This window comes from Plodia interpunctella, chromosome 9 (genome assembly GCF_027563975.2).
Source record: "Plodia interpunctella isolate USDA-ARS_2022_Savannah chromosome 9, ilPloInte3.2, whole genome shotgun sequence".
NCBI classification, from domain to species: domain Eukaryota; kingdom Metazoa; phylum Arthropoda; class Insecta; order Lepidoptera; family Pyralidae; genus Plodia; species Plodia interpunctella.
This window is the reverse complement of record NC_071302.1, coordinates 8624143-8639226: the sequence shown is the minus strand read 5'-3', so window position 1 is coordinate 8639226 and position 15084 is coordinate 8624143. Positions and strand designations below refer to the sequence as shown.

The 15084-nt window shown below is 35.4% G+C and overlaps 1 protein-coding gene across 34 annotated transcripts in view; it reads right to left on the bottom strand.

Moving 5' to 3' along the window:
- The window catches only part of mod(mdg4) (modifier of mdg4), a 167753-nt gene that overhangs the window by 60764 nt on the left and 91905 nt on the right, over positions 1-15084 (bottom strand). The window contains exon 5 of one of the 34 annotated variants that reach the window (XM_053749167.1): positions 4671-4987. The exons of 29 other annotated variants lie outside the window; for them this stretch is intronic. In XM_053749167.1, coding sequence (XP_053605142.1) covers positions 4758-4987 — 230 coding nt within the window. In that variant the 3' untranslated portion in view covers positions 4671-4757. Of the gene's footprint in view, positions 1-4670; positions 4988-6070; positions 6322-9114; positions 9778-13047; positions 13305-15084 lie in introns of those variants that run through there. 4 more of the 34 variants (XM_053749159.1, XM_053749180.1, XM_053749148.1 and 1 more) reach the window with 4 other exon arrangements.

The window sequence follows — 15084 nt, the reverse complement described above, 5'->3', positions numbered from 1 at the left end:
TGCTATACACATTCCATTTGTCCATTTCCATCCATTCGTTTTCTGGTAAACGTTATTGCAGTAAAAAGTATATCCTTTCCATATAGCGATCTCTTTGCCATTTGTCTTGCGAACAATTGCCACCGGAATTTCAAAGCTCATAATATTATCTTAGACTTGTATAATGTCAATCTAGCTACCACCAAGTTTATTTATTTTTACAAGACAAGAGGGATATAGTACAACAAATATATGAAGTAGTAATTTAACGTAATCATATGAATAAATTACAGAATCAGTCCTGCTTAACGACTCTTTAGCAGTGTGACATGGGCATAAAAATAAATCGATTCTGAAATCTGTAACTTTAATCCAACTAAAAATATAAATACCTACCTAAACAGGTAACTGATATTTCGAACTATCAACGTTTATTTTGCAAAGAGCACATTAGCAAAGAAAATTATTTAATAATATTGTCCACACCAAGGGCCACGAACGGTACACTCCTTCCGTAAAACACCTCCCTCTTCCCCAATCCCAGGACTCCAACACAGAAACCTAAATAGGCTGTTTATAGATCTATTTGATTTTCAGCAATTCATAATAAAATTACAGGCAAATGTTGTGCTCATTGTAACTGGTGTTTATATTATTATTAATATTGTATATATTATTAATATTATATTATGGTTGAAAACGCTTTCGTCTCGACTTAAAGTCGGTTTTATTTGCCTGATAACCCGCCTTGAGACCTTCAAGGAGAGGGAATATCAGGGATCCCTTCTATATAAACGTTATTCCCCAGAGCTTTGGATATAATAATAATAAAATAAATTATTAAACGTTTTTGTTAGACAGAGTCAAAAGTCTCAAAGCATGATTAACAGGATAGCAGGCATCAGTGTGTAATAAATTGCGACGGATTGCTTTAGCCCATCGCAACGTATCTTCCATCGGTTGCAATCTCCAGTGGAAATGGTCTCCAATCTCCTTTCCCTTGATTGGTTTTAAAATTACTTTATACTCTATAAAAGATACCATCAAGAATTTCAAAACTGGGAGGCGGATGAGTGTGGCATAATTTATATCTTACAACTTTGCACTGAGAGGTGGTTGTGAGTCGGGATTTGCAATTCCTGATGGTGCATGACCAACTCTTCGTCATCTTGTGTACTTTAATGAGACGAAATGTAAAACCGAACAAAATTGCCACATCTATGCCCGTTGGTTTGCGAGCCATTGTTACTGAAAAAGACAAGATTTGTGTATGAACCGGACTACAATATAGCATAGGAAGTAATTGTATGTACATTGAGTGAATAACTAAATAATCAGTTCAGTCAATATTATTATGGTAATTATGATAATACAAGCAGTATTTCTTCGGCTTTTAAAGATACATAAGACGATGATTGGCCCGTCGTGAAGAGACACATTATTTAAATTACATAACTTCAAATTATGTGGTAAAGAAGAGAGTCATTAATTTCAGAATACATCATCATCAGTCTTAGTCATTTCCCGTTTCATTTGGGGTTGGCTCTCCTAATTCTTTTGCTCCAATCGTCTCTATTGCGGACCATGTAATGCCAATTGTCTTTATATCTGACTCGACAGTACTGGTCCAAGTCATGAGATCTTGCGTGTATTCTAAATCAGCAGACACTCGAATTATCTAAATGTTCTAAGCACTCCATCGCAAATGAGGAAGCGAGGCGGCGCGTGGGTGTGGTCATTTTTAGTTCGCACGATGACGCCATCTTTGGTAGAGGTAAATCTCGCATGGCATAGTCCAGTACTTGTACACAACCAACCGTTTGTACTCTTGTTTCTTACGCCGCAGTAGAACGTGTACCCGTTAATAATGGCGATGTCTTTGCCACCTTCGTTTTTGACGATAGTGACTGAAAACAGATGAAAACATTTTAACACTGAATAGATAAGAAAGACTGATGAAAGCCAACGTAAATCCAGAAGCAGCACGAAGCGAGCACAAAATATAACAAACGAATAATTGAATTATTTACTTTTAGAGCATAGGCCGCAAATGTTATCAAGTCTGATATCGCTATTACATAATTATGATATTGGGCCAAATATTTGTGATAACACTATACAAAAACGTCAATTGTCAGCTTCTCTCGTTCTGAATAACCACTGTTAATATGAATATAAAAATCATATTTTATTATTTACAGTTTATTTTTATTTCAGAATAGGTTAATAAGTAATACTTAATACTATATTAGTAAATATGGTACAATTAATTATTTATCACTTGGATTTGTTTCACATAAAAGAGTCCCCATCCCACGCCACGGATTCCCGTACAGCAGCGATCCCCTCTATATAAACGTTATTCCCCAGAGCTTTGGATATAATAAAATACATTATTAAACGTTTTTGTTAGACAGAGTCAAAAGTCTCAAAGCATGATTAACAGGATAGCAGGCATCAGTGTGTAATAAATTGCGACGGATTGCTTTAGCCCATCGCAACGTATCTTCCATCGGTTGCAATCTCCAGTGGAAATGGAAGCCCTTTCCCTTGATTGGTTTTAAAATTACTTTATACTCTATAAAAGATACCATCAAGAATTTTAAAACTGGGAGGCGGATGAGTGTGGCATAATTTATATCTTACAACTTTGCACTGAGAGGTGGTTGTGAGTCGGGATTTGCAATTCCTGATGGTGCATGACCAACTCTTCGTCATCTTGTGTACTTTAATGAGACGAAATGTAAAACCGAACAAAATTGCCACATCTATGCCCGTTGGTTTGCGAGCCATTGTTACTGAAAAAGACAAGATTTGTGTATGAACCGGACTACAATATAGCATAGGAAGTAATTGTATGTACATTGAGTGAATAACTAAATAATCAGTTCAGTCAATATTATTATGGTAATTATGATAATACAAGCAGTATTTCTTCGGCTTTTAAAGATACATAAGACGATGATTGGCCCGTCGTGAAGAGACACATTATTTAAATTACATAACTTCAAATTATGTGGTAAAGAAGAGAGTCATTAATTTCAGAATACATCATCATCAGTCTTAGTCATTTCCCGTTTCATTTGGGGTTGGCTCTCCTAATTCTTTTGCTCCAATCGTCTCTATTGCGGACCATGTAATGCCAATTGTCTTTATATCTGACTCGACAGTACTGGTCCAAGTCATGAGATCTTGCGTGTATTCTAAATCAGCATACACTCGAATTATCTAAATGTTCTAAGCACTCCATCGCAAATGAGGAAGCGAGGCGGCGCGTGGGTGTGGTCATTTTTAGTTCGCACGATGACGCCATCTTTGGTAGAGGTAAATCTCGCATGGCATAGTCCAGTACTTGTACACAACCAACCGTTTGTACTCTTGTTTCTTACGCCGCAGTAGAACGTGTACCCGTTAATAATGGCGATGTCTTTGCCACCTTCGTTTTTGACGATAGTGACTGAAAACCGATGAAAACATTTTAACACTGAATAGATAAGAAAGACTGATGAAAGCCAACGTAAATCCAGAAGCAGCACGAAGCGAGCACAAAATATAACAAACGAATAATTGAATTATTTACTTTTAGAGCATAGGCCGCAAATGTTATCAAGTCTGATATCGCTATTACATAATTATGATATTGGGCCAAATATTTGTGATAACACTATACAAAAACGTCAATTGTCAGCTTCTCTCGTTCTGAATAACCACTGTTAATATGAATATAAAAATCATATTTTATTATTTACAGTTTATTTTTATTTCAGAATAGGTTAATAAGTAATACTTAATACTATGTTAGTAAATATGGTACAATTTATTATTTATCACTTGGATTTGTATCACATAAAAGAGTCCCCATCCCACGCCACGGATTCCCGTACAGCAGCGAACAGCCTGCGATCTACGTTCACTGGCTATATCAACGTAATCTCACCGGTTCTCGGTAACCCAGTGGCCTAAGTAATTATTGTTTTGTATTCGGCTCAAAGGAGTCCCGCAGAGTGTGAGCTGAGACAGCTGCTAGTGTATCTAATTGCCTGACTTGAAAAGTAGTCACTCGCTTGCGAGTATTGTACTTGAGCAAATGTGAAACCGAGTAGAGTAGGCCTCACATATAATACTTCCAACAGCATCAAAATCCCGCCATTCTATTTGTTTCTCACGCAGCACCACACCGTCGGCGCAGCTAATTTATGTTTAGTACATAATCTTTTTAGGATTATATACTTTTCACATTCAAAGTTGATCCAGAGCAGTAAATTATTATACAGACACAGTATCACGTATCAAATCCTCGACAACAGTCAAGTCAAGCTACAAATTGCCTATATAACCTTACAAGTACGCCATCACGGATGACGAAGCGAGGCGGGGCATGGTTGTGTTCGTTTCTAGTGCGCAGGATCTCGCCATTTTTTGAAGTAGTGAATCTAGCATGGCATTGTCCAGTACTGGTGCACAACCAACCATCTGTGGTCTTGTTCCTTACGCTGCAGTAAAATGTATATCCTTTGTGGATTGCAAGGTTTTTCCCAAGTTCATTTTTAACGACAGTCACTGAAAAAATACATTTCATATTAGCACTTCTGGTATGAACACAAAGGTATCTAAGGGTGAGATGCACCAACTCAACTTTGATGTTGACTTTAACCTGCGCACCGCCGACGAGTTGAAATTAAACCCGAAAATTAAAAAAATCAATTTTATATAGCTGTACTAATACATACAATAACGTTTTAATAATTTCAATATGTACAAATATCACGTTACAAAAGTTACAATTTGTACAATATTTCATTTTTAATAATAAAATGAGGTGGTTCATGGCAGTGGTCCAAGTTGCGTCTGATATTGGTTCCGTCCAGAGTGGTGGTGAAGCGGGCTTTGCAGATGTGGTTCATGGTACACTGGTAAGTTATGGTGGACAGCGACGTGCGCCCGAGGTAGAAAGTGTACCCATTGCACACTGCGACCTTTTTGCCAGAGTTGTTACAAAGGTATCGAACTAAAACACATTTTATATAAATTGTTTGTGTAAATGTCACCAAATTCATTATAAATGCGACAGTTTTTTAACAGTTGTATACTTGAAATTTCACATACAGTATAAATTGACGACGGCGAAGCCGCAGATAGGAGCTTGTCCATTATATAGGTATTATGAAGGCATGTGCCTTAAAAATGTCCGCAATTGGCAATTTATCGTCACTAGTTTACACTAAACTACACTAATATCATAAGTTTTGTACACACCAATTTTCACAAGTAGGAAGCTAAAATATATCTGAGTGATATGGATATACATTCCTATATTTCCACGTTAGTGAAATCCCGGGAGCTAAACAAATTTACCTCTCTTACAGAAGAAGAAGAATAAATAAATAAGAGGACATGTGTTTAAAATAATTCTAATTCGATTACAAGTATTTTTTTTAATATCTAACAAAATATAAGATAAATGTAATGATCCAAAAACAAGTTATTTTAAAAATATTATTGATTATATTTTTGAAAGAACACAGCGGAAAAAAATACGTACATTTAAATCGACTGAAATACTGCAAACTGATATACTTCCTCTACAAATGAGAATTATAATATACAAGCTTACAGTGTGAAATGTGAATTAAAAAAAAGACAGAAAAAAGTGATTAAAGTGATTTAATTTCTGAATAAATCCCTTACTAAATTATCGATTAATCGTCTAGTCATAAAGTCAAAGTTACAGGTTCATATCAGTTTCAGCAGGAATTAAGTAAATATTTTAATTTGTCTAACATTTTTTTTTATTATGGCAAATCGACTGTAACCCGAATTTACACGCCATTTCCATTAATAAATTGGTGAAATGATTTGACGGCGCAGATGAACTCCTCTGGAGTTCATGGAGACTCTTGGATTCAGCCTATTAGACCTAGAGTAGGACCTAGAATACGAGTAACAGAGTCTAGAACAGGCACTTTGCTCAGACGAGATTCATCGTAGAAAGTCACGCAGTCCTTCTTCAGAGTTCTCGTTGCGACTGAGTAAGGCATTGGGATGAGTACAAAACTCCCCGTGCTATATGATAATCTAATAATGGTTTTACATTACATTCAAAAACCTACACTTTGTAGTACATTCCGTCTCTAACGATAAAAGTCGGCGGTTTATGGTCATGCATCAAGTTGGCGGCGATCCACTCCCCATCCATGCTGAGAATGAACCGGGCCTTGCATTTGCCCCACCTGGTGCATCGCCAGATGGAGTTCTTCGTTCCCTTGATGTTGCAATAGTAGGTGTGATCCCTCAGGATAGCCAGGACCTTCCCACTCTGGTTGTGTACAAAGCGAATGCTGGCTGAATTCAATTAAAAAAATATATGTTTTAACTTTCTGTCATGTTTCAATTTTTATTGCATAGGAAGTAGGCAAACGATCTCACGGGGTACCTAGTGGTAGCAAACCTTAGCATACACAATAGTCTATGAACAACGGCAACCCAATAATAGTCACTGACCCTTGGTCTACACATCATATGGACCAACCATACTAAATGTTCCTTTTCAATTATGCACATAACTAAGTAGGTACATAGTATAAAACAAATTCGCTTCCCGTTATATATATGGTTAGATCTTTAAAATTATGCAACGGATTTTGATGCGGGTTTTTAAATAGATAGACTGATTCAAGAGGAAGATTTAGGTGATGATTAATTTTGGTTTTATCCGAGCGAAGCCGGAACGGGCCGCTTTAGGAATCATAAGCAATCTGAAGTAATAAAATAAAATGAAACAGTTATGAAACAGTTATATAAAATAATTTCGAAAATAAAACAATCTTTGTTTATCTAAATACTACATTATTTACAACACCTCGTGCAATAAATTCACAAATCATCCACTTTCGCCTATTTTATTCTAGTTACGAGTACTTAATTCATCTTTTGGTATCATAAAATTCATTCTGTAACACTTCTTATTTCTGCATTTCTTTGCAATCTTCTTCTAATTTCAGCATCTATTGCATTGACTTCAATAATTCTTTGAGAGTAAAGGCAAACGAAAGGCAGCAATTTGATTAAAGCAAACGCTAAACGAGACACAAAAGAAGCTTAATTGTTTACCAAAAGTAAATTACTGTATACTAGTGATTATGTACACCGGAACGTTTCACAATGACATTGGAGATGGTGGTTGCGGACGCAATACAACCATAGTTCTTCTTAACACATCGCCACCGCATCTTCATTCCCTTGCTGATGTAGTCCTTATTGTATCGGTAGTTCTCGATCTTGAGCACGGTGGTCCCATGAGTAGATGTCTCAAAAACTGCATCTAATATGTAAAATAATAATGTTAACATTGCAATTGTTCGCCATCAATTAGACGTCAAATCAAATCATCAAACAATTCAATTAATTAGACGTCAAGTGCACCGCTTTTTTTCTGTTTGTAGTAGGTACTAAGTTATGTTGTATACACACAGATATAATTTCATCATTTTAATTACAAATACTTATCATACCATATATATTCTGACGTCATAAGTAAAAAAACGTCCAGCATTAATTTTTAAAATCGCGTTATTTACATGTACAATCTATTATATCGAGTTATTTAAATATTCCCGATATAATAAACTCGATATAATAAATTAATATGGTCGGTCAGTGAAAAAGTAAATATCCCAGTGTTTTTATTTTGGACCGGGAAAACAGACCGATCGTTCCGAAGGGCAAAATTGTTTGTTCCCTTTACTTACGACAGTGATATGATTTATCTACAGTTGCTCGGTACATTCAGCAGACATATGAGATATCCTCGTGGGAACAGGTTCATGGTGATGGTCGTTGACGGTCTCGGTGACGAGGTAGTCTCGGTTGGTGACGACCCCAGCCTTGCAGCCCGCGTGGTACCGCGTACAATACCACCTCCAGGAGGAGTGCTTAGCCTGTTGCTTTCTGTTGTATGTGTAGTTCTGGAACAAGAGTATTTGTCCTCCGTTGGCCTTTGTAATGATTTCACCTGAAATAACATGAGTTACAGCACATAAAAAAAAAATATTTGCTTTTAAATAATGTGCCTCTACTTGTTACGATTATCAAGGAAAAATAATAACGGAAATAAAGTTTATACAAAATGATCTTAGTTAATTGTAGCTTATAATTTTATAATATCTGCGAGTGCCTTTTTTATTCTATTCGAAAAAATGTAGGTGATTTCGTCAAATAAAATTTATAAGAACTTTCATAATATTTTAATAGGAAGATCACTTCCCATAATGTCCGCGTCCTAAAACTGTCAACTTTCCAAGATTACTATTTTCCACATTGACCAATTGTTAACTACTGCATCTGTTCTTATATTGTAAAATGGAACTTACCATGTTGCGGTACAGACAGGGTGACACCTCCACACGTGCCCCTGTTGCTCGGATCAAACGAGAAGGTAGGATTAGCCTTCGGGGACTCGTGGGAATGCTCACCGAGCGACCTGATGACTACATGGTCTTGGTCGGTAGTTACATTCGCTTTACATCCAAAGTTATATTTGCTGCAGTACCTTTAAACAAAGATTTTCTTCTTTATTTATCTCAACTGCGCCTCGACTCGAGATTTGAAACTCTTTAGAATGCTGTTATCGCCTTTTATCTGTTAGAGCTCAATATATCTCGTACAACCACGGGAGTAGTCCTATTTTAGTATAGTAACAACCCACAGTAGTTTCAAAAACCGTATAGTTTTAACCAAATGAGGATCATGTAAATATTTTACCAATGCCAGGTGCCATGTCTGCCAGTCTGCTTCCTACTGTAGATATAGTCTTTGAACAGCAGACCTTCGGCACCCCTCGTCAGCGACACGACTTTACCTGCAGAAAGTTTAATAAATTTATCATCTGTTGCCATAAATCTCAGTGTTATAAATCACCAGTTTAAAAATACTTTATTTTTATCCACCAATTAAAAAACCTAAGAACTTTATTACAGGTCAGTCCTTTATTTATTCCCCTATGAATTAAAGTTACCTTTCTTTATTTTCAATACAGGTTTGTAAAAAAGTACTTATCTAAACATACCTACATACATAAATTTATGAATGACATAGATATGAGTATAAATAAAAGTCAATTCGAGAGATTTCAGATTCATTTGTGTATTACGGATATTTACACACAAATAATATTTTGGAGAATATAGTCTCCAATACGGACAAAAAATATCCAATAAAACAAATGTTACTAATAGGCTCTCCCTCCGGTCTCCGGGACGATTACTCTACTTTCCCAAACTGTACATTTTTTTCCCAACCCGTATACTTACCTATCATAAAAGATCGACCATCTTTCCTCATTAGTCTACTTGTAAGCTAAGAAAAATCTCAAGAACTTACTAGGTATTACATTTTGACTTGTCATGGAAAATCTAATCGAGATTTTGAAATTCACAACAGCGTCACCACTAAGCTACTAAAGCCGAATCGCTAACTAAATTTTACTCACACATATTACTTATTAAATATATGACCTAAAACTATATTACTTTTAATCGCGAAAAGATGGAGAAAATCCAAATTGTGGTGCAAGCTTAAGACAAGAGCCATCCGCTGAGAAATAGAGGTTAGGACGTTCGTGAGTGTGTTCCACATTCTTCAGCTTGATGCTGTTCGCGGTGGTGACAACCCTAGCGCGACAGCCGCGGTGGTACGAGGTGCAGTACCACCCAAGACCATTGCCACTCTTGTAGGGACGATTAAATGTGTAATCGTCGATCAAAAGGTATTTTTTGCCGCTGATCGTGATTATTTTCCAGTCTGAAAGAATTTATGTTATTAAAAATCTGATTGTTTCTAAAGAATTATCATTAAGATGGACTTTTATTTATATTCAGATCGCTCACTACTAACAAGAAAACCGACTATACCACTACCAGAAGTGCCAACACCAATGATGGAAACAACTTCAGAAAACCATTTGTACTTACGAATCATCAATTAACGAGAATAAATTAAAAGAGTTCGAAAATTGATAATACAGCTCATGTTATAGACATTATTTTAAACATTATTTATTTGAAAACAAACATTTATAATAACAAACTCTCTCAAACTATTTAAATTTCATCACAATTAGTTCCAAAAGTCCAACTTTTTTACTTATTACCTTAATTTATAGAATACATATAAAATACGGTTTAATAATATTTAGAAATCTTAAAAACAATGAACATTATTTAAGTATATACAAATCAATTACTACATGAAATGTCTACATAATTCCATTCCTGTATTTAACGTATATCTATATATACTATACACGTAAAATATAAATTATAAGCATTTTAGTTACTACTAGATCCGAATATCATGATCAATTTAACTGAAAAACTTAATATATCTGTAGTGACCAGACTACCAAACTATATATCATATAGTTGTACAGCATGTATCACAACACATACGGTATTTATGTAACACGTCTATCGCGCAGAATCGATACACAATAAACAATTTGTGTACTTTCGTTGTCCCCGTAATTTTGTCCCCGTTACAACGAATACGACAAATATTACATTACCGTTGTCCCCGTTGTACATAAAGGAAATGGGGACACTTAAAATTTCTCATTCGTATAGCGGAATCTATTTATGACAAAAAATTAAAGATAATTTGTATATCCCTCCCTTTCAAGGTCATGTAAGTATACAGTACAGTAGGTACATCAGTTATATGTTAGGTGTGTTTTTATAGCTATAATATTTCCTTCTCCTCCCACTTTTTAAACTATAAAATAGAAATACTCTTTTTTTGTCACTTATCTTAAGAAATAAAATAGTAGGTATAACTCTTGATTCCCACTTCTATAATATTTTATTGCAATAGGGACAACGGGATGTACTTTTAATTATTATAATAAATTCCCGTTCCCGATACCGCATCGGGGACAACGGGAAATACGTACACCAAACAATTGTTTGGTCGGCACATTTGCACCGGTTCGTAAGATATACGTTAGTATTATTTTTCCAATATAACCAATAAACCAAAAGAGAATAGATAATTTCCACATGGCTGGTATAATTTTCGTTAATAATAATAGTTAACGTTACAACAAACTAAACATTAAAATCTAATCATCAAGATACGGTCTTCCATGTTATCAAGATCAATAATAAGAGAATAAAATGTTTGTTTTCTGGGATTAAAATCAAAATGGAATGTCATTCGTCTTAGAATATACATAAATAAGTATTTACAGATCTATAAAAGCGTAAATAAATATAAATATTAATAAAACACTCTTACAAGTACCTATGTCGTAAGTGCCTATTTTCAGTTTCAGTGGAATAACGAATCTTTATACATTGCATTTGGTCCCCGGAACATCTCCCTAGCTAGAACCTGTTCTTATTTTATCTTTGGGATATATAGTTTAACCATACAGACCAGTCACATTGCAAGTCTCATGTATATACATGAGTCTTGCAAAGTGACTGAGGATTCCTTTTTTACTCCGAAACCCTAAAAAGTTAAGTTAATACTATCAAAATTCGTATACTTAAAAAATAAATAGGTCATAAGCTTACAATTCACAAATAACGATCTGTTTCTAACAAAAAAAAACAATAAGATATAAATATCATATGATGATAGTAGAGCCATCTAAAATATTATATTTTAATATGACTACTGATGCGAATGTTCCCCATTGGTGGAGACGACGACTCCATCGATCGTGACCGCGGAGGCCTTGCATTTATGCTTGTGTTTCTTGGAGCAGGTCCATCGGATGCGGTCCCCGACCAGCGAACGAGAATGCCGAAAGAATTTGTGCCCGTCCACGTAAATATTAGTCATCTCTCTGCTGAAACGTGCCCTGAGAATCGCCGCCATGAACGCTGAAAAATTATCTTCATTTAAATTATGAAAAGTCACGTGACGTACGATTAGGACTAATCATGCTAGAAAGTCTATGACAGCCTCATAGTGGCATTTAAAGAGAAAATGCTGTTTATATTATCTATACATGCATTTTATAAATGCATAAGTGCCGAAACACTGCTCACGCATGATGTTGCGTCGAAATTCTTCCTAGCAATTAAATCGTAAACTACAAAAATATCTAAGAAAAATCACGCTGGTACATATATTTTGTACATCTAAGATGTAACGATAAATACAATTAACGAATCACATAATTGAAAAAAAAAATAGTTTGGATGAAAAATTAAGCTTAAATCTACAAATTAAACAATAAAGCATTATTTTTGAACTTTATTATTATCATCAACCAGCGACAGTGAGTGGAAAAAATGTCTGGATTGTACTGATACAATTCTATACCGCACGCTACAAATAATATAGACGTTATGATAGACAATATTTTGAATAGACTTGGCACAACAACTACATTAATCGGTGTAAAGATCCACAATAATAAGAGGTCATTAGCAATTCAAATATCGGAGGCCATGATCCTAGCGAAGTAAATATTACTAGGATATCTTAATATACCGGCCATCTTCAGTGACATGGTATTTAGGGGGGTCGTGGTTATGGTTTTCCTCCAAGAACTTCAGAGCACCCCTGTTATCCGTCCGAGCCTTGGCCGGACACTTCTTGCACTTCTTGGTACAATACCAGAAATTGGGACTGTACATCGAGAACGTGTACTCGTTGATCATCATCAGCTGCCGGTTACTCTTCTTATACGATGGTATCATTACAACTGGAAGACGAAGGTGGCCTGTCAGGTAATGATTACAGCTATTATATAAATATAGTATATTCGATAATTAATACTTCGTGTTTTATTTAGTCATATATTGAAAAATAATTGCATGGAAGGCCTCAGTCAAGAGTGCCGCAAGTACTGGTAGTCATGACCCCTAGCCATGAGAATACGACCATCAGTACGATGATCAGTGTATACCTAAACTCCAAAAACCCATAATAATAAACAACATGCAATAATCCTGAGCCCAAAATGTTTGTTTAGTTAAAAAGTTTATTCCAAATATTTTAAAAACATATGGGGAATAACGAAGTTATCATATTATCTATATAAAGTTTATCACGGTAAATAGTTTTTTCATAAAATCAATTCCTGCTGATTTTAATATATTTTCCGTCTTTCGTGACGTGGTATTGGGGTAGATCGTGGTTGTGGTTTTCGTACAGATAGGTCAGGTTTCCTTGGACATTGAACCTGGCCCGAGCCGGACAGTGGAGGGTCTTCCTCTTGGAGCAGTACCAACCCCTGGGGTTGGACTTGGAGTATGTGTAGCCATTGATCATCAGCACTTTCCTTGGATTGCCGCATAGATCCGGTAACATCTTTACTGGAAGAGAAATCAAAGCCATTAAATGCATGATTAATAAATATTAATAGTATCGGTTAAGTGAAGCATTTAATACTATATATTATAAAAGGAGAAGTACTGATTCCAATAGTTATTTATTTTTTGGCAAAAATACCAATAAAGTAAACCTAACTACAAAGGTAATGAAAAAATATTTTTATTGCACGTAATGCAGCGGAAAATAACATTATAAATAATTTATTTTATATATAATAAAATAATTTATATAATATAAAGTACATTATTTAAAAATTCTAGGCAGGAGCACTAAGCAAAGTTATAGTAGGTATATATATATCGGTTTAAATGTAGCATGAATACTGCCTATTTGAATAAAAACATTTTCAACACACTTGATCAACATTTTAAGAGTTGTATTCAACGTTTGACGGTACAGGTACATTAATAACCTCTGCTTTATTTATCGACCAACATTTTCCCGCTTTATTTTAATAATAACTATACTGCCAAGTAAACCACATAAGTGACCTCATCATTCGCGCTACGACCATTAAACTAATCATTTTAGAAATGTTGGAATCTACATTCTGTGGTTTGCTATAAATACCAAGTCTACATGTAAGAAACCAAGCTTGTAATCAATCCCAATAAAGTGACATGATGTTGATGTGCGACTTTAACGATTTTGAACTCGCTGGTTATTCTTAGAAATATCCGATTTCCAACATTGGTCGTACATGTCGGGAGTCGACAATATCAAGCTCAAATCAGACATAGCGGTTTTAATATTCTTAAAATTTGGATGGGATTTCACCATGATAGGAGTTGGAATCTTTTTAGGGGGAAGGTGGTTGTGGCACTCGTGCAGAAAAGTGAGGTTTCCATAATTGTCCGTGCGAGCTCGCGCTTGGCACTTGCCCCGCAGCCTCCGGGAGCAGTACCAATGCTTAGCCTTACATTTAGAATAGGTATATTGGTTAATTACTAAGATCTGCCTGCCTCCCTTTAAACTTGTGAAACGGAATACTGGAATAGAGAAATAAGTGTTAGTCGTTCTTGAACTATTTGTTTAGCAGAACATTTTTTGTGATATGCCTTTGAAACTAGATCTCTCTCTCATCTGAGCGTCTTCCCTGTCGTTGAGCGTCGGAGCCCAGGGTCCACTTTTCTGCTTTTTTGCTTCCACTTCAATCACAGCACATCATTGGCATGCCTAGTTATCAGACCACCATTTTTGAAACTAGGTATTCGTCAAAATCACTCTTTAGATCTTATATGAAATTTACAGCAGCTCCGGAATACATGCGGTCATAACAAAAGAAGGTGCCAGAAATGCATACAATCCGTTACATGGGTCGTTCTTCTTTTTAACCTACAATTTGAAAAAAAAATTGCATAGTTTTGAAAAAAAATATATATTGCATACACGTCTTCATATACATATATTTTATTAGACGACTTTCTACTCTATCAGAAAAAGTTATTGGCCGCGAAGATTACAGATTTTTGTAGGATTTTCATGACTTTTAAGAAAGAATCGACTCAAAAAGTTACACTTCCGTCACGAAATCTTTTATTTTATTCTATTACACTGTACAGTATGAAGTTATCTGTTTCTTTTGTATTTCTGCTAAAAAATGGTACATCACTGCAGTATGCAGGGTAATTTGATTACGTGAACCACCGAAATGGTGAGATTGGACTTCGGAATGATACTTGCAAGCATAATTCTCACTAAAATCTATATGCAACGCTACTTCACTTTCTGTCAACCCGTCGATGCAATGTCGGTAAGCTT